Raw genomic sequence first — 27,340 nt, forward strand, 5'->3', positions numbered from 1 at the left:
TATTCTATATTAAAAAATGGGTTTTCAAAGTAATTTTCTTTGTACATAAATGGCTGCTAAAGTTGTGATTGCCTATTAACAAAACAAGTAGAGGAGATTTTACACACACACACACACACACACACACACACACACACACACCCCCCTGCTTCATTGAATCAACAGTATCAGAGTAACCAGCAACAATCCGGTTAAGAAGGTTTTCATGTAATTCAGTATGAGAATTGTAACCACAGCAATGCCAATTTCCACCACGAATTTCTCCAGTCATGCTCAGTTTTAGTGAACTTTGCTACACACGAACATGTTAAGCTGGCTACCAAAGCACGGCAGATATTTAAAATAGGTAGCCTTTCATTCAGCATTACAGCCATATGGAACCATCAAAAATTCACTATTAATTTCCACTGGCAAATTAAAAGATTTCCCTGGAATTATTCACTGTGCAGTAATTTTACTGAAAGCAAACTGCTCTCTCAGGTTTCAATGGCTGCTTTTCAATCAAAGGATTTTCTCTTATACAATACTGACAACCACAGTAGCCTACATATATCAACAACTCTGAGAACAGTTATGCTCTGCACACAACCACTAGTTTGATTTTCATTTTGGATGCCAGGCACAATTCAGACTGGTGTGACAATATGTTAATCAACACATACCTCCCAGGGTAGTGGCCCCAGCTAGGCCTCGTCTAACATTCATTGGAGCCACAGAATACCAGATGCTGTCTTCATCAGCTGTATAATCCAAGCACTCCACAGAACTGAGACGAGAACGGCCATCATAACCACCTATTACATATATCCGATCATGCAAGGACACTGTGGCAACATAGCGTCTTTTACGACTGATGCTCTATGCATGTTAGAAAACAGAGAAATTGAACCAGTAAGCTTGGGTAGCTTGAAGCATCATTGGTAGTACCAATTTGGTACCTTCGGTTTTCTTGTGCTGCCATACAGAAAGAGAGCTATCAATACAAGGGACTGTATGCCACAATGTCTATGTAACAATGTCTTTTAAAAAAATTTATCTGGCTGATTTGCAACAAGATAAATATTCAATTTCACATGCTCATTTCTGCAGTATGTAGCATACTTCTGAATTTCCATACATGAGGAAAAAAAGGGGGCCCTACCGGAGCTCAGTGAACACTGAAAGCTTCTGACATGCAGAAATAAAATGGCTCACAATGGGACTTAGAAAATACTAATTTGAATTTTGAATTACTGTTTGAGCATGAGGATGTTAAAATTTCAGCTGGATTATTCTCATCCTTCATTTTAGGCAGCTTTACACAAGATACCTTTCCCATAGGGATATTACCTACCTGGATACAGTGCTTTCCTATGTTCAAAACGTTTTACAAGTATTCTCTCCGAAATCCTTACAACAGCTCTGTAAATTAAGTCAATTGCTATCCCGCTGCTACAAAAGTAGGGACTGAGACTGAAAAATAGCAGCATGCCTAAGACCCCCCAACAAATTCATGGTTGATTGTAGATTTGAACTGTTGCCTTCCCAACATAAAATGCAATTTCTTGATCATTACAATATGAAACATATGAATGTCTACACTGTCGCTTGTACAAATATTCTATATTGGGAAAACAGGGAGATCACTAATGAAAAGATATAAATAGCATATGGCTGATATACAGCATAATAAAAGTTGAAGAAAACCATGAGTGATACATATGAAAGAAGAACACAATGAAAAAGGGACCAAAACATAAGTATCAATATTGGCTGTTGAAGGGAATTGAATAAGACGTAAGATCAAGGAAGCAATGTTCATGGAACAATTGAGACTATTGAAATGTAATATTAATGTTAAGGATGAGATGAAAGAAGCCATGAAATACATTGGCCACTGAAAGAGTTAATTAATATCTTCTCGGCAAAAGGTCTGCTCTCTCCTCCCTCATGTGTTATCTATTATCTGTTTGTTGCTTTCCGTTCTCAGCTTCTGTACTGAAGTGCTTTCAGCTTGCGTGCTAGGTGGAGCACTAAGGATGGTGTATTACACTGAAATGTTTGTTTGGTTTTGTTTTATCTTACATGTTTTATGGGAAAATCTGTATGTTATTTTAATATCTTTTATGCATTAAAGAGGTCATTTGAAGTTTGTCTTTTAAAAATAATTACAGTATAATACACATAACCATATAAATATAAGAAATAATCAAGTAAAAGCAACAATGAAGCAGCTTTTCCACACTCAGAGTTCAAAAATATGTGTTTCCCACTACAAACATGAACTTTGAATCCCATCCAGGGAAAGGATGGAAGGGGGAGGGATTGCAATGAAAAACAGTTGGCAGAAAAGGTTAAGCATCCTTCTTGCTCTAAACTCCCAAAGAAGCTTTACTTTTAAAACCAATCTCTTACTGGTAGGAAACTCCACTCCTGTGTCTTTGGGTCATATTTTTCCACCACATCAATAGGTGACTGCTGACTTCCAAAGCCCCCAATTACTAAGAGAACTTCATTGGCACCTGTAGAAAAATGGACCACAGGAATGTTAATTCTCCAGTAGGTCATTAAGAAGGAATAATCTAAATTATGGACTCTTCTACCCTCTGTGCTGAAGGAGGGATCCTGAGCATGAACAAAAGAATCTAAGCAGACTGTTTACTTTGCTATGCAGATGTTCTCCTTAAATCTACATAGCTGATGTAGAACTGAAGGATTCAATATTGCTCGATACACTAGTCCCAAACCAATCCTGGTATTTGCCCAGCTTCTTAAAAATCTACAGTCAAAGAGGTAGGACTACTATATGAAACAATTTCTTTTATTGTCCTAGTAACCTTACATCATCTATAGTATACTGTATTATACCTGTACTGCTAATATTTGCAGTATATGTACTGCTTCTGCTTAAATAAGCATGCAGGCCTCATTTATTTTAATAAGACTTAAGCATATATTATGTAACTAGCATGGGATTGTGTCGACTGTATTAAATTATTAAGAATGTTTATATTCTATTTTTCAACAATAAAAACTTAAAGCAGTTTACATAGCAAATCGAGAAAATAATTTCTTCCAAAATGTCTCACAGTCTAAAATGAAATACAAGAGAGACACCAGCAATAGCCATTGATTGATTGATTGATTGTTGAATTTATATACCACCTTTCATTAAAAACAACCCCAAGGCGGTTTACAAAAGTTAAAAAACATACAATAAAATAATTAAAATATTAAGCTAAAAATATAAAACAAATCTAATTTAAAAACTATAAAATGCAAGCATAAAAACTATAAATGAGTAAAAACACATAGAAGCAGCAATAGAAACAGTCATGTAAAAGTCTGGGTAAAAAGCCAAGATTTAAGAAGCTTTCTAAAAACTATGATGGAGTCCGAGGAGCGAATGGCCATTGGGAGAGACTTTCCAAAGTCTGGGGGCAACAACAGAGAAGGCCCTGACCCGAGTGCACGACAGCCGAGCCTCCTTCGTTGTAGGCACCCGGAGCAGAGCCCCCTCAGATGACCTTGTCAAGCAGACAGCAACCCTTGGGAGCAGGTGGTCCCTCAAATACCCCGGGTCCAAACCGTTAAGGGCTTTAAAGGTCAAAACCAGCACCTTGAATTGGACCCGGAAACAAACTGGCAGCCAGTGCAGCTCTTTCAGGATGGGTGTGATGTGCTCCCACCTGGCAGCTCTGGATAAAACCCTAGCTGCCACGTTTTGCACTAGCTGCAGTTTCCAGATATTCTTCAAGGGCAGCCCCACGTAGAGCATGCTACAGTAATCCAGCCGTAACATGACTAAGGCATGGGTAACCGTGGCCAGATCTGCCTTCTCGAGAAAGGGACGCAGCTGGCGCACTAGCCAAAGCCGTGCAAATGCACCCCTGGCCACAGCCTCCACCTAAGCTTCCAAAAGCAGAGCCGGGTCCAGTAGTACCCCCAAGCTGCACTTGCTCCTTCAAGGGGAGTGCAACCCCATCCAGAACTGGTAAAATCTCCTCATCCCGATTGGCTCATCCCAATTGGTCAGTACTGTTGGTACTGACCAACAGTACCGCCATCTTGTCTGGATTCAATTTCAGTTTATTAGCCCACATCCAACACATCACGGCCTGCAGCCCCCGATTCAGGACATCCACCGCCGCCCTAGGATCAGATGACAAGGAGAGATAGAGCTGAGTGTCATCCGCATTTTGCTGACAACTCAGTCCAAGTCCCCGGATGACTTCTCCCAGCGGTTTCATGTAGATGTTAAACAGCATGGAGGACGTCGTCCAAGTTGTTTCATCGCCCTAAGCTCCGAGGAAAACCAAGGAGCAGATCGGGCTCCACCAAGCCAGAGAGGGTGTTTAGGAGCAACCGTGTCAACAGACCGGGCTGTCTCTCCATTCCAGAGATCAACCAGGGCCTCAACAAGGTCACCAGCTCTGGACACTGGAAACTCCCCGAGGGCCATCTGGAATCCAAGCAGATCCATAAGACTCTGGGGGCGGGCCATCCTAATCGGCCCACCACCCCTGAAGAGGGCAGACGGAGCAGTCAAACTAAACCCCACCAGATGATGATCTGTCCATGACAAGGGAGTCGTCTCAAATTCCCCCACCTCCAGATCATTTATTTCCTGGTCGGCAAAAACTAGATCCAGAGTATGTCCTGCCATGTGGGTAGGGCCCGATACCAACTGAGACAGGCCCATGGTTGCCATGAAATCCTGAGCCGCACCCACTAGGGGGGTCTCAACATGGACATTGAAAGTCTGGGGGAACCCAAGGCCAACTCCAAGACTACCCCCGCCAGCTCAGGTAGGGAGACTGAAGTGCAGCGGGGTGGTCGGTACACCAGCAGAACCCACATGGAAGATATGCTATGCTGAAATGGGTAGGGACAGCTGTTCTCTCCTGTTAAATATGAGACAGGCATCACTTTAAAAGGGGCTTTAGTAGAGGGGTATCTAAACCCTCCCCAATTGCTGCTGCTCAGTAAACAGTATCCAAAGGCTTCTGAATCTGAATATTCCATAAGCTACCTATTTCTGAAAGTCATGGAAATGTTATGATCCTTATGGACGTATAACCAGAGCACCTGGAGGCAAGAGGGAGGTACTGGCAGACTTGGGGTAACCTATAGATACGTCAGTTTCACAAAAATCTGAAGAAGACCTAAGGGGACCAAATCCCGCCCACTTCCACTACCCCAATTTAATTCAATGGAGCGGAATGTTCTCAGAATCAGGTCAGTTAACAGACAACCGGGTGGGCAGAGCTAATGGAACTAATGGTAATATTTTTATTTTTGCTAGACGCTTCTAGATGGCAAAGCCTAGAATTTGCATCAAGTAAACAGGGTTCTACTGTTTGTCTAACCAAAGCAGTTAGATCATTGTTAGCTGCTCTATTGTTTCCTGAGTGTTGTTTGTGAATGGTTGATTTATGCAGAACACGAGGTCTATAAATGAATACGTTTGCTAACTAAAAGCAGCTCTTGGCTTTCTGTACTCACAAAAGGTTTGTTTGTGGAAAGCAAGCTGAAACCAAGCTATTGTTTAGATTAATAAGTGGAAACCTTATTTCTAGACCTCTGTTCTGTACTGTTTTCAGAAACTTCATTCAAACGTTAGCAGGTTTTTATATCGTAGAAAAGCAGCACAATTCCCTCTCCTCCCTAGCAAATGATATAGCATATGAACCAGGAACTCTACACAGACACCTGTGCACAGAGGCCCTGTTTATGCCATTCTTTTCCCTTTGGGGCTGAGGGGAGAAATTGCACAAATGGGGCATCACCAGGAATGCTTGGAATATACATTATCATATATTAAAAATCCAGAGACCTGGGATCTAAAAATGAAATTACTAGCCATCATTCTTCCAGAAAATAATTACTTGGTCTTTCCCGAGTCCAAATTTGTTGCAATAAATTTGTCTCTCCTTCCTTCTGAAGTCCACTGGAGCTCTTGAAAATATGTCCCTGAGGGTTGTGCACCCCTCAAAGATGTGTTTTCGGGAGTCACAGTGTACTTCAGAAGGAAGGAGTGATTGATGAAAATTCCCCCTCTCTTTTGCACCAGTGCAGTGCTGCTTCACCTGTTCTTAGTTTGGATGTTGGTCAGTATGTTTCCCATCTGCATTTTGTGGCCATTGTTCTCTGAACCAGGTAGTTACCGTCTGTTTCTGTTTGGGGATGTGCACAGACAGAAGTTCCAGCTTCCTGGAGCACAGAATCTGTTCGAACCATGTGTGTTCTGACACTGATTGGGGCTGCAGGAAGGAATGCTGCAGCCCTGCGCCACCCCAGGGAGTGCACGAACTGTGTGTGCACATCCCTATTTCTGTTAAATCCAGCCGTGTGTCTGCAAAATAAATAAATAATGTAACTGGCTGACATTCTGCACAGGTTAAGGAGGGCAGAGCAAAGATGTATTCCTGGACACAAGAAGGCCTTTTGCAGCAGCAAAAATTCCTTCCACCTCTCCCTCTCTGGGCATGCTGTAGTTGCAGGGCAAACCTCATGAGCAGTTAGTTAGTTAGATTCTTGTGAGGATGGAGTTCTTGCTTCACCCTCCTAAACCTGCACAAAATATCTGCCAGCAATCTTTTCAACAATCCAAAATACTTTTTAAATAATAATACCATAAATAAATAAATAAATAAATAATGTCATTTGCTCACACACCATCTATTTGGAGCAAGCACGTTTCTATCCAAGTTGTTTTCAGTTTATACATCGTATGCCTCGAATCTGTCTGACTGCTGGTTTCAGTTTCTATGGAAACTGAAAGTCTGTATGACTCTTGAACTCCAAAAGGTTTGTGTCAGGAGCCCACCTTATGAGGTAAAAAAATGTGCCACGTACAACAATCACACTCCTTCCATGCTTGTTTCCTAACCATGCATGTAACACAGGATATATACTTCTTCCCAGAAATGTTCATCCTCATGGGATGCATAGTTCTGGACAAGCTACAGCCTGTCTTTTAGAAAGATGTACCCAATAATAGTATGTTGCCCAAGTGCAATATAAAATAATAATTCTATTAACAATTTTGAACCTTCCAGGTGACATAAGGCATTAAAACATTTGAATGGAATATCACAATTCCTTAGTATATTACGATCTTCCCACTATTCTGATATTTTATTTTAAAGATTTCTAAGTCACTCTTGAGCAAAAATGTCCAGGGAGGTGTAAAATCAAAAGTAAAGCAATAAAGCCCATGATGATATACATTACATATAATAGTAGCAGAAAAACAGCAAGTCTAAAAGTTAAAACCAACGTAGATTATATTCTGAAATAATTTGGTAAGTAAAATTGTCTCTGGGGTCAACCCCCCCCAAATGTAGTCCTCCAAAGCTTACCCAAACGTGCTCTGGTTCTGGGACCCTGCATTTGGCTCCGAAGCTCAGGCCTTAGATGAAACTTCTTAGCCTCGTCTACAAGGTCTCGGCATTGCAAGCTGCATCGAATAAAAGGCTAGGGAAGATGTGAGCACTGTATATTAGTCTTGAAACAATCCTATAAAAGTAGCATATCTATAAAAATTGGGTGTAGTGGCAGGCTGCAAAAAAGTGATACAAATAGCTTCTTGTCTGTAGTTAAGGAGTCTTGAATGCTGAACTGTTAGAAGACAGATTCACATATTTAAAAACAAACAAACCAGAAGCCCCAACTTTGATTGCTCCCTCCAGGTCGCCATTCTGAAGCTCAAAAAATTTCAGCATATGAAGGCCATATAATTATCTGGTGCTTCAGGTCTCCCAAGTATAAAAGGAAAGGGACCTTTAGAGTTGGTGAAAAAGCACTAGTGTGACTGCCCAGAGGCATAAGCTTACTCACAGGCAGGGCTAGTATTTTTCCACATGTCCCTGTATGTGGAACATAGAGTTTGATAGGATCTAAAGTAGATGCAGAGATAGCTTGCACACCCTGCAACACTATGGGTGGGTTCATATGATAACTTGGAAATCTGGATTGCATGCTCCCAGCAGGCATGTCATGCAAACCTGCCGAAGTCCGGTTCCTGACATTCTCATACTGTATTTGTAGAGCTTAGGGGTGTGGCCTACAGGCCTGTCTCCAACCTTCCATGGCTGGACAAGGTAAATGAGAAGGTAGTGGCCTCTCAGTTCTGGGCAGTCTTGGAGAAAACTGATTATCTAGACCCATTTTAAACTGGCTTTTGGACAGGCTATGGGGCGGAGACTGCCTTGGTTGGCCTGATGGATGATCTCCAATTAGGAATTGACAGAGGGAGTCAGTGTTCCCTCTAATTTTTTTCATCTGTGTGCAGAATGAGTTTTTATTCTGGGCAGTAGTATCAAGGCAGTGTGTGCGCATGCGCATTCAGAATGGGGCCTTCCTGATTCAAACTAAGTGGGATCTAAAATTAACTGAGCAGACATCAAAAAACGTGTGTTCGCATGCGCATGTGCACACCTTAGAGGAAGGGAGTGTGACTCTGTTGGTCCTTTTGGATCTCTCAGCAGCTTCCAATACTATCAACCACAGTATCCTTTTGCAGCGTCTGAGGGGGTTGGAGGTGGGAGGCACTGCTTTTTAGTGGTTCCTCTTCTACCTCTTGGGCAGATTCCAGATGGTGTCACTTGGAAACTGCTACTCTTCAAAATCTGAACTTTTATAAAGTGTCCCTCAGGGTTCCATACCGTCTACAATGTTTTTTTAAACATCTACATAAAACCACCAGGAGAGATCATCATGGTGCAGGGTGCTATCAGTATCTTGAGGACACCCAAATCTATTTCTCTATGCTGACCTCATCAGGAAATGGCATATCTTCCCTAAATGCCTGCCTGGAGGCAGTGATGGGTTGGATGAGGGATAACAAATAGAGACTGAATCCAGATAAGATATGTGTCCTTATGTGCTTCACTATGCCTCCCAAGCAGGAGCCACTGGAAGAGGCTCTCATTGGTCAACGGGGTATGCTGGGTGAAGGCAATGGCAGCACAATCTGTTGGCTATCTCGCACCAATGCTGCCCCAGGGTACAGAGGGCTCAGTCAGGTGGGCTTTCAGATAGTGTGCCTTACCTGGCTGACTCCTGACACCACCCCTTACTCTAAAATATCAAGCTTTATTATCTTTGACATTAATGCAACTAATGAAGCAAGAATACACCCTTTGAGTGAGGGCACTACTAAATCAAATAAATCTGTATTGATACATTGGTCATTGTTCTTCAGGTTTCTTTACCAGCCCTACCAAAGATTAGACCCAGGATCTTCTACAGGCAAAGCAGATGCCATAGCACTGAGCTTGGGCCCTCCTTTGTAGGATGGCTTAGTAGAAGACCCAATAGGAGGGGAAAACACTAGCACCTTTGTTCTGCCTAAAATCCCAGGTAGGCCATCAGCCTTTTATGTGTCCTTTCTTTTGTCTGACAGTGATATTAATGTTTCCACCAAGGTGGCAAAATCTTGCTACATCGCAAGCTGTGTAAGGAAACCATTGGTAAAATCTTGAGTGTCAGTTGTACTATATATTGTTATATTCTAAACTGTTCTGTAAGAAAGTACTGGCTAAATCATGATTGCTGGAGGTTAATACTATCAGTGTTATTTTTGATATTTTATTTTATTTCAAATCGGGTTGATGACTACAATAAAGATTCCATTCCATTCCAACTCCTCTCATCACCACTTTGAACTGGCTCCAAATGATGCCTGCCCTGCATCTAGCCAGTATTCTCTCCTTACACAAAAAAAATCCTCAAACCTTCCTTTGAGAAAAGATTGGGGGTGAGGTCTCAGGATATTGTGATAGAGGAACTGGTGGAAGGGAAGGCTCACTAGACTCAGGAGATATTTTTCTGGCCTCACCTTCACTGGAAATAAGAACATAAGAACAGCCCTGCTGGATTAGGCCCAAGGCCTATCTAGTTCAGCATCCTGTTTCACACAGTGGCCCACCAGGGGAGCCTACAGGAAAGAGGTATGTGCATGCCCTCTCTCCTGCTGTTGCTCCTCTGCAATTGGTATTGAGAGGCACCGTGCCTCTGAGGCTGGAGATGGCCCACAGCCACCAGACTAGTAGCCATTGTCAGATCTGTCCACCATGAATCTGTTTAAGCCCATTTTAAACCCACCCAAGCTGGTGGCCATCACCACATCCCATGGCAAAGAATTCCATAGATTAATTATGCGCTGTGTGAAAAAGTACTTCCTCTTGTTGGTCCTAAATTTCCCAACCTTCAGTTTCATGGGATGACTCCTGGAGTCCTGGTTCTAGCGTTGTGAGAGAGGGGAGAAAAATTTCTCCCTGTCCACCCTCTTCACTCCATGTGTAGTTTTATACACTTGGGTCATGTCTCCCTTTGGTTACCTCTTTTCCAAGGTAAAGAGTCCCAGATGTTGTAGCCTAGCCTCATAAGGAAGGTGCTCCAGGCCCATGATAATCTTTGTTGCCCTCTTCTATACCCTTTCCATTTCTACAATATCCTTCTTAAGATACAGTGACCAAAGCTGTATGCAGTACTCCAGATGCGGCCACACCATAGATTTGTATAAGGGAATTATAATCTTAGCATTTTTATATTCAATCCTCTACCCAATGATTCCTAGCATGGAATTAGCTTTTTTCACAGCTGCCACACTCTGAGTTGACACCTTCAATGAGCTGTCCACCACGACCCCAAGATCTCTCTCCTGCTCAGTCACCGACAGCTCTGATCCCATCAGCGTATATGTGAAGTTGGTGTTTCTTGCCTCATTGTGCATCACTTTACACTTGCTTACACTGAATCAGATTTGCCACTTTGTCACTCAGTCACCCAGTTTGGAGAGATCTTTTTGGAGCTCCTCACAAGCCGTTGTGGATTTCACTACCCTAAATAGTTTAGTGTCATCTGCAAATTTGGCCACTGCAGTGGTTACCCTCAACTTCTAGATCATTTATGAACAAGTTAAAGAGCACTGGTCCCAATATCAATCCCTGGGGACCCCACTTCCTATCTACCTCCATCGTGAAAACTGTTCATTTATTCCTACCCTCTGTTTCCTATCCTTCAACCAGTTACCAATCCACACATGAACCTGTCCCCTTATCCAATGACTGCTAAGTTTACCCAAGCACCTTTGGTGGGAAACTTTGTCAAAATCTTTTTGGAAGTCCAAGTATACTATGTCAACCGGAACACCTTTATCCACCTGCTTGTTGACACTCTCAAAGAACTCCAAAAGGTTAATGAGGCAAGACTTACCCTTGCAGAAGCCATGCTAGTTCTACTTCAGCACGGCCTTTCCCTCTATATCAGGCTTCCCCAACCTGCGGCCCTCCAGATGTTGCTGAACTACAACTCCCAGCATACCCAGCCACAATAAATTGTGGCTAGGAATGCTGGGAGGTATAGTTCAAAAACATCTGGAGGGCTGCAGGTTCGGGAAGCCTGCTCTATATGTTTAACGATTTTGTCCTTAAGTATGCGTTCCATCAATTTACCCAGCACTGAAATTAAACTGACTGGCCTGTAATTTCCCGGATCCCCCCTGGATCCCTTTTTGAAAATCAGAGTAACAGTGGCTACTTTTCAGTTCTCTAGTACAGAGCCTGAATTTAGGGACACATTACATATTTTGCTAGGAGATCAGTAATTTCACATTTGAGTTCCTTCAGAACTCTTGGGTGGATGCCATCTGGCCCTGGCAATTTGTTAGTTTATAGTTTTTCAAGACAGTTTAGAATATTGTTGCCTCAAATTGGCTCAGTTCTTCAGCCACTAAACCTGAAAAGCTCTATTCCGGAGAGGGTATATGGTCAGTGTCCTCCACAGTGAAGACAGATGCAAAGAATCCATTCAGCTTCTCTGCAATCTCCTTATCCTCCTTTATAATCCCTTTCATGACCTCATCATCTAAGAGGCCAACCACCTCCCTGCAAGTTTTCTACTTCTGATATATTTGATGAAGTTTTTGTTATGATGCCTCTGAGTATCTTCAGGAGTGTCATTTCCTGCCAGCAAACACAGAATTCTTAGTTTCCTTTGCTTCCTGAACTGAAATGGGAGGCAGAGGAAATAAATAAGTGACAAATCTCCTGCTTCTTGGTAATCACTTTCTGCCAGAAAGCATACCTGGTAGAATTTCCAAAACAAATTAAAGCTTTTGCTTTTTTGTGGGAATTACGGGTGTGGGGGGAGGGAGGCTTCTTAAGGAAAGCTTGGGAAAACAACAAATAGTTTTCTAGTTAAGATGAGGGGTGTTTGCCCATCACAACTTGTACCTACTCCTAAATTTCATTTCTTGGTGAGTAAGAAGTTAACACAGTGAATGAGAGCCATTGCCTGAGGAGAAATACAAATAAATAAATAAATAAATAAATAAATGCACCCATGTTCTAGTAAGATGATATTAAAAGAAGGACCACCTGTAACAATATGGCATTATTATTGTGTTAGGTCTACGACGACTGTAATATTAAACTAACTCCACAAGTTGCTTAATGAAAAGACAATTGGCGCTACCTCAGTATCTATGACATCAGTGATGTATCGGGGGGTGAGAAGTGGCATGCGCACATACTGCAAAAGTTCTGGCAGGGATGCTTCTCGTTCCTTCTTTGAGTGCTTCACCCAGTTAATGACTGCCTCAAAGACAGGCTCTTCAGAATCCACCTGGAAGAAAAGGCATGGCATCAATCAGCCTTTTGCAGGGTAGATGGCCTTGACTCAGGAGAAAGATCACTTTAGGATCACTTCCACACAATCAGATTAGATCACTTCCACACAATTAGATCACTTCCACACAAATGAAAATTGGGAGTACACAACGCTCCCAAACCTGGGCAGAACACAATTTTTAATTGTGTGAATGACCTTACTATCATCTTAGCTGCCACACAAACCCTTTTTCACTTTAACATTTTTCAACAATCTGAAAAATCACTCATTTTGCTCTTAAGAATGATTTCATAGCACAAACACTAACATTTATATCACAACATTTATAGCTCTACAGAGCATTGGTTGGATGCTTTCAAGGCCTTACCTCAAAAGTTTTATCCAGATGGGCTATTCTTCTTGGTTTTAGTAGAGGAATCAGATTTCTTAAAGTTTAATGAATGTTAAGAAATCTGATTCCTCTACTAAAACCAGGAAGACTAAAACATAGGATTTATTTACTTCCCTTTTAAACCAAGCCCCATTTGTATCTCCCCATTCTAAACAAAATCTCCTTCAAATTTTATTTATTGGCATATTAATTATACATAGTCTTACAGTTAAAGCTCTTCCACCACAGCCAGCCCCCGGACATTTCTACATATCATATTCATTTAAAAGGATGTGAATTTTGGTTGTTGGGGCATTATTACAAAGATCACCAAGTATTTGTTTCTCATTTTAACACCTACTCTGCTCTGTTTGCTGCTGCATGCATACTACTTTTCTTAAGCCCCTTTACCTTTTATCCCTGGATTAGGAATGTGCACGATCCATTTGTGCAGGCGTGGGCAGAGAGTTGTTCCCTGCAGGATGCACACAACATCAGCACACACATGGCTGGTGCACGTGTACGCTAGCCATGTGTGTGCCAACGCCATGTGTAACCTGCAGGGAACAGCGCCACACTTGAGCGTGGCCTTTGCTTGATCCAGTGCTGCACCTGGAAAAGTGGCGAGGCAGCAGTGGAGCAGATAAGGACCTGCTTACCTGCTCCTTAAGGGAACCTCTCTCCACCCTGCTGAACTGGTTCAGCTGCAGGCACCGAAGCTAGTTCAGAATTTCCCAAAGGAGGCACCAAACCGTCTCCTGCACATACCTACCTTGGATTATTTATTTACTTACTTCTCATATATCTATACTGTGTGATATGTAAATTGCAAGGTGGTATACAAAATTTAAAATATTTAGAAGTTACAGATTAAAATACATGACAATAAAAACAATAAATAGCTATTAAAACAATTTTTTTAAATTATTAAAATTAATTCTAATTAAAAGCCTGAGAAAACAGGAGAGTCTTGAGGTTCTTCCTAAAAACAAACAGAGAAAGATGCTCTTATTTCAGTAGGGAGCATATTCCATAGCCCTGGGGCAGCCACAGAAAAAGCCCAGTACTGAGTCGCCACCAAACAAGCCGATGGCATCCGTAACTGGACCTCTCCAGAAGACTGTAACAGGCGGCAGGGTTTATGACAAAGGCAGCGCTCTCTTAAATACCCTGACCTAAGCTGTTAAGGGCTTTATAGGTAAGAATCAGCACTTCGTATTTCACCTGGAAATGTATTGGCAGCCAGTAAAATTCTTTCAAAACCAGTGTTATGTGGTCCCTTCGTGTTGTCCCAGAGAACCATCTGGCTGCCGCATTCTGTACCATAGTTTCTGGACTACATACAAAGGCAGCCCCATGTAGAGCACATTACAGTAGTCAAGCCTGAAGGTTACCAGCATATGTACCACTGTTTTAAGGTCATTCGCCTCTAGAAATGGATGTATCAGCTGATGTTAAAAAGCGCTCCTGGCCACTGCTTCAACCTGTGAAACCAGGGAGAGCTTTGGATCCAGGAGCACTCCCAAGCTACATACCTGATCTTTCAGGGGGAGTGTAACCCCATCCAGAACAGGCATATCTAAACCATCTCGCATGTCCTGTCCCCTCAGTCAGTACCTCCATCTTATTTGGATTCAACTTCAGTTTGTTATCCCTCATCCAGCCCATTACTGCCTCCAGGCAGGCATTTAGGGAAGATATGCCATTTCCTGATGAGGTCAGCATGGAGAAGTAGATCTGGGTGTCATCAGCATATTAATAACACCAAGCACCAAACCTCCTGATGATCTCTCCCAGTGGTTTCATGTAGATGTTAAAAAGCATTGGAGATAGCATGGAGCCTTCTGGAACTCCACACTTCAGCTCTCGCTTAGCAGAACAACAGTCTCCAAGCAACACCATCTGGAATCTGCCAGAGAGGTAGGAGCGGAACCACTGTAAAAGAGTGCCACCCAATCCCACCTCCCTCAGGTGGTCCAGAAGGATACCATGGTCAATGGCACTGAAAGCTGCAGAGCGATCCAAAAGGATCAGCAGAGTCACACTGCCTCTGTCAATAGCCATTTGGAGATCATCCATTAGGCTGACCAAGGCAGTCTCAACCCTGTAGCCCACATGAGAAGTGGGTCTAGATAATCTACATCATCCAAAACTGCCTGGAGCTGAGAGGCCACCACCCGCTCAACCACCTTGCCCAACCATGGAAGATTAGAAACTTTCTTCAAAAGTGGTCTAATAATAGCCTCCTTAAGACAAGGAGGCACCCTGCCTTCCTTCAGAGAAGCATTTATAATATTTACCAGACCCTCTATAATAATATGATTATCAGATGAGATAAGCCAAGTTGGGCAAGGGTCAAGAGAACATTTGTCCACTTCCTCAGGAGTCACAAACTGAAAATGATCCAATCTAATCCCATAAGAGGAGTTGCTGGACACCGCCCAAACACACTCTACAGTAACTGTGGAATTGAGCCCAGCCCTCTCGAATATGAGATTTTATCTGCAAAAAAGTCATTTAAAATGTCACAGCAAGTGACCGATGGTTCCAAATTTAAATTCAAGGGGGCGGGGGTACATACTAGCCCCCTCACAACCCTAGACAACTCAGCTGGATGTGAATTTGCAGAAGCAATGCGGGCAGAAAAAACCTGCTTCTTTGCTGCCCGCACTGCAAGAGCATAGGTCTTCAAATGTGCTCTGTGTTGTGCCCAATCAGACTTGCACCGAGTCTTCCTCCACTTGTGCTCTAATTCTCTACCTTGCCGCTTCAGCTCCTGTATCTCATCCAAATACCATGGGGCTGTCTAAATTACCCATTTATCCCTAGAGTAGTAAGCTCAGGGCTTCCCTTGGTGTTAGTGAACTCTTGCTGAATGGTATATGCTAGGTCTTGTACTAGCAGCACCTGAATATAAGCAAAAACACAACAAAACAAAATACCTGACTTGGCAACACATGAAAACAGGTAAACAACATATAATGTCTTTCTTTCTGAAGAACAAATTCAATTTGAAAGTGTACAGCTTGGGAGGAAGAGAACAGAGCAAGGTATCTCATTGCTCTCAAACAAATTGCATCTTATTTTCTCACCCCTCTCAAAAAGAAGTGAATTTTGATTTTTTAATGAATTATAAGTTACTCTTTGTATAACCACTTGTAGATAATACAATATCCAGTGTGAAAAACGGGCTTTATTTTTCTAAGAGAAAACACTGTCCACTAGTTTTCAAACATGGCACAGAATAAGGCATTAGGACAATAATGCATACCAGACCAACTTGTTCAAAACTCTGAAGTACATTTGAAACTGTTGTCATTGCATCTCTGTAACAATGAGGGCTAGAAACCTGCCTTTATTTTAAAATTACTGCTAGGATTCTCAGGATTTTAACACACTCTCATAAGTACACAAACATGCTAATGCCCACCTGTAGCCATGGACTGCAAGTTACCAACCTCTGATGAATGTAATGAGGTCAATCCCTAGCCAAATTTAGCATTTACTAAATTCCTAAATTTTGTTTGGTTCCAACTTGTCATACACCAGAGCCGAGTTGCATCTTTTTATTGTTTATACAGGAACAAGCCAGCTTTTACCTGAATTTCATCACATTTGATAAGCTTTTCTACTTCTTCTTGACTTAAGAGGATAAACTCTTCATGTTGTACTACATCTGGGAAGTGCTTCTGACTGAAGACCTCTGCTGCCTGCATCAAGTCAACACAATTATGTGTTTCAGCAAAATCTCGGATCCCCAAACAGTTGGATGGGTCCAGTTGGCTTTCCAGGAACTCACAACAAGCCTGCTTTACTCCTGTGAGAAAATTGAATTAATATTTGTATTTTAGCTGGCCAAGCCACTGCTTTTGAAAAGCATTTCAGAGAATAAAACTCTCTTCTTAAAATTGAAAAAATGAACCACAATGATTAAATCAGTTATTTTCTTTTAGTTGCAACAACAACTCTGGAAAATATGGCGCCTACTTTTATCCCCCTAGCCTGCCAGCCAGTTTACTGCATTAAGTATATTTGCTTTTAGTTGTGTCAGTTATTAAAAACATTTTAATTGTATGTTATAGTATTATACAAACATGATATTTTCTGCTTGTAACCAAAGACATAAAATAACTAGTAATCAAGAAAATGCTCCCCTCTCGCAAAAGTATCACCTAGCACAGTTTTAGTATTCTATATTCCATCAATTCTCTGGGCCTTTCCTAGAACTCAGGTAAGTCTCTAAATCAGGCTTGCTCAACTTTGGACCCCCAGCTGTTATTGAACAACTCCCATAATCCCCAGCCACAGTAGCCAATAGCCAAGGATTGTGGGAGTTGTAAACCAACATCTGCAGGAAGGCCAAAGTTGAGCAGCCCTGCTCTAAATGTTCACATCATTATTAGTTGTGTGTGCACACATGTATGTGTGCATTTTCAAATTCTTAAGAAGCTTTCCTAGCAAAGAGTCTCCATCAGTAAAGATTTCCAAAAGTAGATGCACCTTTACTATGATTACATGCAGACATAATGCTAAACTATTGTTACCACTATGTGCATGAGCCGAACTGAGACTGAGACTAACATGGTCTCTCTCTTCATCCTTAATGCTTAAGGGGAGAGGATTGAAAGTTTCTACTCAGTTTATATACCATGGTTTCCATTTATGTCTGGACTTAGGAAATTGTAGTTTGACCATCGTTAGTTACGTACATAAGAACAGCCCTGCTGGATCAAGTCCAAGGCCTATCTAGTCCAGCATCCTGCTTCACGCAGTGGCCTGTTAGATGCTTCTGGGAATCCCGCAGGAAAGAAATGAAGGCATACCCCAAGCAACTGGTATTTAGAGATATCACACCTGTGAGCTTGGAGGTAGCCTATAGCCATCAAGATTTGTAGCCATTGATAGATCTGCCTTCCATGAATTTGTCTAAGACCCTTTTAAAGCCATCCAAGCTGGTGGCCATCATCACATACCATGGCAGAGAATTCCATAGGTTAATTATGCGCTGTGTGGAAAAAGTACTTACTTTTGTTGTCCTAAATTTCCTGGCAATCAGTTTAATGGGATGATCATTAGTTCCAGTGTTGTGAGAGAAGGAGAAATTTTTCTCTATCTCCATACCATGCATAATTTTAGACATCTAACATGTCTCCCCTTAGTCACCTTTTTTCTAAACTAAAAAGCCCCAGATGTTGTAGCTTTGCCTCGTAAGAAAGATGCTGTAGGCCTCTGATCAATTTGGTCGCCCTCTTCTGCACCTTTTCCAGTTCTACAATGTCCCTTTTGAGATACGGAAACCAGAACTCTACACAGTACTCCACATGTGGCTGCACCATAGATTTGTATAAGGGCATTATGATATTAGGATTTTGATTTTCAATCCCTTTCCTAATAATCCTGAGCATGGAATTTGCTTTCTTCACAGCTGCTGCACACCAAGTTGACACCTTCAATGAGCTATCCACCACAAGCCCAAGATCTTTCTCCTGGTCAGTCAGTGACAGACCCATCAATGTATATATTAAATTGCAATTTTTTTGCCCCAATGTGGATCAATTTACACTTACTTACACTGAACCACATTTTATTATTCATTTATTATTATTAAAAATATTTATATTGTTAATAATAATAATAATAATAATAATAATAATAATAATAATAAAATAAATAATGCCTCTACAGTGAACTACTGCTCGGTCGCCTTACAATATTAATAAAATAGATACAATATAGGATAAAAAATAAGGTTAAAAAGTTAAGAGACCAGGCTAAAACCACAATTAAAACAAGTTTTTAAAACCTGAAATTAAAATTTATCAGTAAAAAGCTAAACACTAAGAAACCTACCAGATAAAAGCACAGGATAAGATATTTAAAAGCCTCTCCAAAAAGATGAGTCTTCAGTTCTTTCTTGAAAACACTGAGGGAGGAAGCATGGTGAAGCTCTTCCGGGAGGCATTTGCCATTATGTCACCCATTCACCCAGTTTTGAGCTCCTCACAATCTGTTATGGATTTCACTACCTTAAATAGTTTAGTGTAATCTGCAACTTCAGCCACCTCGTTGCTTACCCCAACTTCTAGATCATTTATGAATAAATCAAGAAGCACAGGTCCCAGTACAGATCCTTGGGGGACCCTACTTCTTACTTCCCTCCATTGTGAAAATTGTCCATTTATTCCTACTGTTTGTTTCCTGTCCTTCAACCAGTTACCAATTAACACATGAACCTGCCCGCTTATCCCATGCCTGCTAAATTTACTCAAGAGCCTTCGATGAGGAACGCTGTCAAAAAAAATTTGCAAGTCCAAGTATACTATGTCAGCTGGCTCACCTTTATCCACATGACACTCTCAAAGAACTCCAAAAGGATTTCACAAATAGGATCTCAAGCCAGGGCCATTGGATTATATTGGATTGGTAATAGCTGGTTTGATATTTTATTGAGATTTAAATACAATGGTTTATGATTGTTTTTTGTGGCTGACATCCAGACTCAGTTACTCAATAGTACCACTCAGAAATAACTCTAAAGGGTCACTTAATTTCAATATACTTCCACTGAGTAGTTAGGTTGTCAACCGACGTTCTGTAACCCACTTTGATCTTGCATAGCAAATAAACACACAGAATAGGAAATATGGCTCCAAAATATATCTGTCTTCAATCTGCACAGCTATTGTCTTTGCCATTACCTTTCAGCTGAAGCAGACAGGCTGCTGGGAGTAACTCCTGAACATTTTCCACTGTCACATGAACTGTTTCTGTATATACAAAGTCCAGCAAAATTTCCATGGTAGAGGCTGTTAGTCCTTGGATATCCACATAAGGTTTATCCTTCTCGGAAAGCTGCAAATTATAAATAAGGACACCAATGTTTAGAAACATAACTTGAAAAGCTAAAGTGTAGGCAACTGGCAAGAGCCAGGAAATACTGAAGAATCCCATAGAATCTGCAGCAAATGGACTGTGCAATAATATTGTTAAGATGTTTTGGTGCAAAGATAATAGAAGAATAGAGTTTGAAAGCTGAGAGCAATAAAGACTCTGATAGCATATTTGTATATTTGTATCTTCTGTTAGCTACTAGGGAAAATATCAATTCATCACAACCAAATGATGACTCTTTGTTGTTATAATTAAAAATAAAATAAAAATCCTTACACTGAAATCAGGGTTGAGATTATAGATTAGTACAGACCTGCAGATAAATTACTAACCCACCAAAGCTTTTGCTAGCCTGCCTATATATATCTAAATTTGTGGGCCAAGAGAATCCACACTTGTAAAGCATCCTTACTGGATGCTGAAAGCAACATTTACTCAACACAGATAACCAGTTGAGGGGTAATAGTAATGTTTTTTAAACATTGCACACACAGGGTCTGCAAGACAAGCTTTCAAATGTGTCTCATGGAACGTTGATTGTGGTAGGAGTGTGACAAAGGAAGTGGCTTGTTCAAATCTCATTTCAGCCATGAACTTATTAGGTAGCCTTAGTCTTTCAGCTTCAGTCCTGTTCCTCTGCCCCCACATAATGCAAGGATAATAACACTGGTCTACCTTACAGGACAGTTATTGAAGATTATTGAAATAATGGGGCAAGTATTCTTGAAATGTGCTAAACATTTCAAGTATTATCAATATCTTGAAAGCAAAAGGTAGGTCTATGTATTTCTTAATTCTGCACAAATGCAGAAGCCCCAAATGATGTGGCATTAAGTGCCAAATTCTAGTCTTTATGGGTGCAAAGAGAGGCTGGAAAGAGCATGAGCAATGTCTGGTAAAATCTCAGAAGCCAGAAAAGTGGCTGATTAAGATCTCCAGTAACTGAGGAAAGGAGGGCAAGACTTCAATGCCCTGAGTAGTTCTCTTTACTTCTCTCCAGTCCTAGCTGAAGAACAAACAAGGGATGATTCAGGGCAAAATAAGCAGAAAGAGGCAAACAAATGTAAGGTTCTTCAATTGACATAGCTTATACATGTCCAAAATTCAGCTTTTCTTGGCAAAGAGTTGAGATTGTTTTGGTGCAATCTTTTTATTTATTTATAAATACAGCACCAAGTACAGGCAGCTCAAAGGAAACTTAAGACTACTGGCTGGCACCTGTGGTCCAAGGCTTAAGTAGCTCATGTCTTTGGCATGCGCAAATGTTTTCCTGTCATGTATATGAACAGTTGTCTGTACAAATGCAGACATGCCGAACAAAGTTAAGTCTCCAAAATTCTATTGACAAGGATGAAAACTGTAGATTTCTAGAAGGGGGCCTTAGTTATAATGGGCTGATTTAAGATCTATGTATTCTTTAACCTCAGGAATTAGATTGCCAGTGTCTGCAATTACACCATCTTACTACAGAAAAATTTAGCCCATACCCAGTCTCTATAGAAAATTAGTTATCTGTCAAGTCTAATGCTTGAATTCCATGACTGCTGACATGTGTTGAGCTGTTAGCAAAAATATACAGATAAAACACTGGGACAAGAATTATTTGTGTTAGATAGATCTGAAGGAGTTGCAGGCTGCATAGCAATTTTAGTTTCTATTCTGGAGCTTCAACTTAATTTCATTGTTTGGCCCCTTTGGCTGATTTTTTGCATATGGAGAATTTTATCTGCACGTTTGCAGCCCAATCCTATGCAAGTTTACTTGGAAGAAAGTCCCTCCAACTTATTGGCAAGGAACTAGGCAAAAGATTGCAACTCGAAGGTTATTATTTTTTTTGCATTGTGACTATTACAAGCACCTTTCTTATACTAATTTAAAAAAACCTGAAAATACTTGTGTATTGTGCATTTTGCCTACCTCGCTGGTGAACATAGCACAGAAGTAATCACTGCAAGCAGCTAAAACAATCCGATGGGCTGGAAAGTCTTTCTGCTCCACACGCAGAGTGACATCACATAGTGTGTTACTTTTTCGTAGCAAGTTCATCGCATTGAGAATGGACTTGGCATGAGAATTAGTCATTATATCTTTAGGCGCCATAGTGAGTTACTTCAGCCAACGGGAATGTTGAATAGCCAAGTTCAGAGTATCATTAACCTGTGAAGAGAAGAATCTACTTCACTGATAGCACCTAATGGATGAGAGGCAGAGAGTGTCAAAGAGCCAAATGAGACATATTATTGGAGACATGTGGAGGAGATATATACATTTTATTTTACTACTGTATCACAGGTGTGCAGGGCCTCCAGGTTTTATCAGAACAATGGTGTGGGGCGAAGGAAGTGGTCTCTCCTTGGGCCCCCAGCTGCTTTAATGGAGAAAACATATGTGGATCCACTACATTTTTCCCTGCAAGGGAGAATTTTATTCTCTAGAAATATATCTCAAGTCTTAAATCACTCCATAATGTTTACAGTTAAATCCTTCCATCTTCTAGACTAAGGTTTCATGTCAAGGTCTCTCCTTCTGTAAAACAAGAACAGCACACAAATACACCCTTTCCCCCCAACCAAGAGTTGACCAGAGGTATAAATCTCTGCAGACATGTGCAGTTTGCAGCCCACATGTTCTTTCCTTTCTGAAAGTACTGCTAAAAGCCTTGTTCATTTTCTTATTTAACTAGATATTGATTACTGCAATGCACTTTCTGTGGGTCTCCCTTTATTCCATTTGTAACTACTGATTCCTCTTCATAATTGCACAAGTCATTTCACCTTTCTAGCCTGCAAATATGAACATGTTCAACCTTTTTATTTGCACTAACGTACTTCTCAATATTTGCTTCTCTTTATAATTCTACTTCCTTTTAAATCATTGTACTTCATTGCTTCCATTTACCTTTTTTCTTTATTTTCTTTCTATACTCTTCTCATAGTCAGCATTCTTCTGATACTGATGTGTTAGTTAGATCAACGGTTACACCTATTGTTTCAGGCCTCTTATCTGGCAGCAGCTTATTTCTGGACTCACCACCTAATATTCATATGATACAGATACTTCAGGCCATTTCTGTTTCCTGAGGAGTCCTCTAATTTGTTGAGATATTAACTTTGTCTATCTCTTCATCTATTGTCTTGCCTTATTCCCCACCCCCACACCCCTTTCTTTTCTTCATATATCTTATCTGAGGATAATGCAGCCTTTAGGCTGCAAGCAAAAAGGACTTTTGCAGAGAGAGAAGTGAAAATAGCTTCCCTAGCCCCTGCCCCAGGCACGGCAAGACTTCAGCACCCTGCAAGAGCAGAACACTTGTTCTGACCTCATATTCCTCTGTAACATGTGCACCAATATATTTACAGCAAATGTTCTTAACACTGGGAGGCTTTTATTAATGAAAACCTCTACCTTATTTTAAAGGTCATTTATAAACATGAATCCTATTGAAATTAAGTAGTCCTTTACAGTAATTTCTGAGTGCACTATTAACTTAGTCTGGATGCTCAGCCTAAATTCAGAATCTAGCAAAATGTTTCCATTTTCTTTATTATCACAGACTTGTCATTTTGAACACACATGTTGAGAAGGACCAGACCATCTAATCATGCTTAGTTTGTTGGTATTGCAGCAGACTGGCCCTATTTTACATACAAACTTTACTTGGTGTTTGGAAGCAACCACGATGGATCAAAAACAGAAGCATTTGTAAACAATTTCTGTTTAAGTGAGTGTCAGTCCATATCTGTACTTCAGAAAGTCAGGTTCTGGAATGACATTCTCAATGGAAGACCATCTTTGCCAGCTGAGTGTGCGACCTGAAAACTGCAAAGTCTAGCCTCTGAATCCATTTCAGTATTCAAATGGCAAAGGACCTACCACCCTCTACTGTTTTTAGAAGGTCATGGTGGGGGGATAATTTGGATAAAACTGGGGAATCAGGTATGACATGGATTTCATTAAGGGACTCCCTATCTCCCCCCACCCCAAACACTGAGTATATTTTAAAGTGGTGGCTCTCTTATATTTACTAAATATATTTACTAAACGTATTTATATTTACTAAATATTATTTAGCAGACAACCAGCAACTGTTCCTACACCCCCCGCCCCCACATCTGTTCCTATGTAAACCGCTTTGGAGAACCTTTTAATAAAAAGCAGTATATAAATCTTGTTCTTCATCATCTCTTACCTGACATCTGCCCTAAAAACACCATTCTACCCTAAAAGCTATAAATCGAAGAAAGCCTTAAAAAGCTGATGCTGCTCAACAGCACAAATCACTGAGCGAGCTGCGGGGATCCTCGCCTGTTGCCGGGTGGTGGTGGGGGGGCGCAGTTTCGGAGTAAGGGGTGTATTCATGGGGCCACCACGGGGATACATATGGGTGCCCTAGTAATTTAAAGGCAAGGGATTCCTTGAATTAGGGGAACTGTTATTCGCCGTTGGGAAAGTGCCGGACTCCAGCACAGTTACTCGCCTCATTGAATTATGGTTCCTATGGAGCAGAACCAGCCATTGACTCGAATGCGTATTTCAATCAGGGCACCTGCTGTCTTCTTCTACCTTTTCCCTTCTACACCAGCAAACAGCGGCTGTAACCGTGGACCGCGACACCTCAAGAGCATCCTGCGAGGCTGCAGAATACTTCGATTTTTCGCTCAGCGGGACATCTCCTCCTCCCACAACTCACCGCCGCACCCTCCCCGTGAGGGGAGAGATTCCCGGCTCCTCGGGCCTAAACGTCTCCTTCCTCCTATCCACCAGACGCGCCTTGATGTCGTCACTATAGACGCTACTGCATAGAGTCCTGAAAAATACTAGATTGACAATTCCATTGTCAGGAAGTGGGAGTCTGTGATGGCATTTGTGACCATCCCCCGCCCCCTTCCGTCTGTGGGGTAAAGGTGAAAAACCTGCTCGTAGGGAATAATGAAGAAAACCAGGATTCTGTTGTTGTGTTGGTTAGTATGTTCCCTCCTTCCCACAAAAGGTAAAAATGAACTGAAAATCGTGTTCTTTGAACCTTAGATCTTATTCAATATGATGTTATTATTGATGTGCTTTAAAATGTGTTGTGATATTATTGAGTGCTTAAAAATGCTTCAGATAAGCTGTAAATAGAAATGCTTACACAGGCTCAGACACAATGGCTTACAACAGCCCTGCAATGTAGTCCAGGGTTTCAATCCCACTATTGCACACCATGGTTAACTGTGGCTTACAATATCCTGCAGTGTAGTTCAGTGTTATCTTCACATTGCAGTGTGGGTGGGTCAAAGATGGTGCCCTATGACGACTATGTAATGTAGTCATTAATACTACAGGTTGAAGGTGAGACTGAGGCTGGGTGGTGGTTCACAGCAGTTTAGCAATATAGCCCAGTATTATTATTCTAATATTACCAGGTGTGTTATGTGACTGTTATGTGGCTCAGCTTACGACAACCACGTAACATAGTATAGCACAGAGTTGTTTTATATTTAAGAACATATAGCACATGATGCCCCTCTTATACTGTACAATAACCATAGTTATTAAATAATGCTTTTAAATGATGCAGAGGAAATCATGCCCTCTCCCTGGTCACTTGCTGTTGGCAGTTCTTTTGGAATTCCAGCAAAATAATAATAATAATAATAATAATAATACATGCAGTCTCCCACAAAGCACTTCTCAGTTTGCAGCAAGTGTAATTCTAATTTAAATGCCAGCTCCATTGCCCCCTCAGCCCCCCTCCCAATCCAATGGCAACATACAAGAGCACAAGGCATTAATGCAGATGCTTTATGTTCTATTCACTTTCATATAAACACACTATGCTAAGTTCTTGTGGAATCAGTGGGCCTTAAAAAGGTAAAGTGTGCCATCAAGTTGATTTCGACTCCTGGCACCCACAGAGCCCTGTGGTTTTCTTTGCTTGAGTACAGGAGGGATTTACCATTGCCATCTTCTGAGCAGTATGAGACGATGCCTTTCAGCATCTTCCTATATTGCTGCTGCCTGATATAGGTGTTTCCATAGTCTGGGAAACATACCAGCATGGATTCAAACCGGCAACCTTCTACTTGTTAGTCAAGCATTTTCCCGCTGTGCCTTGCTTCAGAGTATATGCACATAGGCTTGCATTGTAAGCCTACAAGATGCAAGTTGGTGTAGCATACTGGGTAAGAGACAGAGCCACAAATCAGAACTTTCCTGGTTTGAATCTTGTTCATACCATGAACTCTCTAGGTGGCTTTAGGCAAATCAGTATCTCTCAGTGTCCCAGTATTGGGATAACAATGCTTACCATACAGGGCTATTATTAGGATTACATCAGCGTAATACATGTAAAATGTTTTGCACACCAATGCAAAGTATTATTATTTGCACTCCACGCAGAATAAGCTCCACTCAAAACGATAGAACTTAGAAGTTTAGTTCCATATTACGATTTAAAAAAAAATTCTCTTACAGTATTCTCTTTGTGTCCGTCTTCACGGTAGAGGATACTGAGCGTATACCTGTTCCTGAACCAGGCTTTTTAAGGATGAAGGCTAAAGAACTGAGTAAGATAGAAGTGACAAGAGAAGATGTTCTAAACTGCCTGGTAAAACTAAAAACTAACAAATTGCCAGGGCCAGATGGCATCCTCCGAATTGCCGACCTCCTTGCTAAAATATATAACTTATCCCTTCAATCGGTCTCTGTACCAGAGGACTGGAAAGTAGCAAAAGTAACACCGATTTTCAAAAAGGGATTCAGGGGCAATCTGGGAAATTACAGGCCAGTTAGCTTAACATCCGTTCCAAGCAAATTGATGGAAAGCATCCTCAAGGATAAAATTGTAAAGCACATAGAAGAACAGGCCCTGCTGGGAGTGAACAAGTATGGCTTCCACAAATCTTGCCTCACCAACCTTTTGGAGTTCTTTGAGAGTGTCAACAAGTATGTGTGAATCAAGGTGAACCAGCTAACATCGTATACCTGGACTTCCAAAAAGCTTTCGACAGAGTTCCTCATCAGAGACTCCTGAGGAAACTTAGCAGTCATGGGATAAGGGGACAAGTACTTGTGTGGATTGCTAACTGGTTGAAAGACAGGAAACAGAGGGTAGGTATAAATGGAGAGTTTTCACAATGGAGGAAGAAAGAAGTGGGGTCCTCTAGGGAAAACTGTACTGGGACCGGTGCTTTTTAATTTATTCATAAATGATCTAGAAGCAGGGGTAAGCAGCGAGGTGGCCAAATTTGCAGATGATACCAAACTCTTTCGGGTAGTGAAATCCAAAACGGATTGTGAGGAGCTCCAAAAGTATCTCTCCAAACTGGGGGAGTGGGCAACAAAGTGGCAAATGCGGTTCAATGTTGGCAAGTGTAGAGTGATGCACTTTGGGATGAAAAACCCTAACTTCAGGTATACACTGATGGGATCTGAGCTGTCGGTGACTGACCAGGAGAGGGATCTTGGGGTCATGGTGGA

At 41.3% G+C, this 27,340-nt stretch overlaps 1 protein-coding gene across 7 annotated transcripts in view; it reads right to left on the reverse strand.

Moving 5' to 3' along the window:
- KLHL12 (kelch like family member 12) overlaps window positions 1–24,689 on the reverse strand; it is a 33,937-nt gene extending 9,248 nt beyond the window's left edge. Inside the window, exons 1-9 of one of the 7 annotated variants that reach the window (XM_053246473.1) lie at window positions 24,570–24,631; window positions 22,778–22,912; window positions 21,797–22,036; window positions 19,687–19,840; window positions 16,588–16,805; window positions 12,463–12,612; window positions 7,344–7,458; window positions 2,395–2,501; window positions 663–858 (exon numbers count right to left, since the gene is read on the reverse strand). In XM_053246473.1, coding sequence (XP_053102448.1) covers window positions 663–858; window positions 2,395–2,501; window positions 7,344–7,458; window positions 12,463–12,612; window positions 16,588–16,805; window positions 19,687–19,840; window positions 21,797–21,979 — 1,123 coding nt within the window. In that variant the 5' untranslated portion in view covers window positions 21,980–22,036; window positions 22,778–22,912; window positions 24,570–24,631. Of the gene's footprint in view, window positions 1–662; window positions 859–2,394; window positions 2,502–7,343; window positions 7,459–12,462; window positions 12,613–16,587; window positions 16,806–19,686; window positions 19,841–21,796; window positions 22,037–22,777; window positions 22,913–23,536; window positions 23,675–24,356 lie in introns of those variants that run through there. The other 6 variants (XM_053246471.1, XM_053246472.1, XM_053246470.1 and 3 more) reach the window with 6 other exon arrangements.
- Window positions 24,690–27,340: the final 2,651 nt, after the last annotated feature.

Source organism: Hemicordylus capensis, chromosome 4 (assembly GCF_027244095.1).
Source record: "Hemicordylus capensis ecotype Gifberg chromosome 4, rHemCap1.1.pri, whole genome shotgun sequence".
NCBI lineage: Eukaryota > Metazoa > Chordata > Lepidosauria > Squamata > Cordylidae > Hemicordylus > Hemicordylus capensis.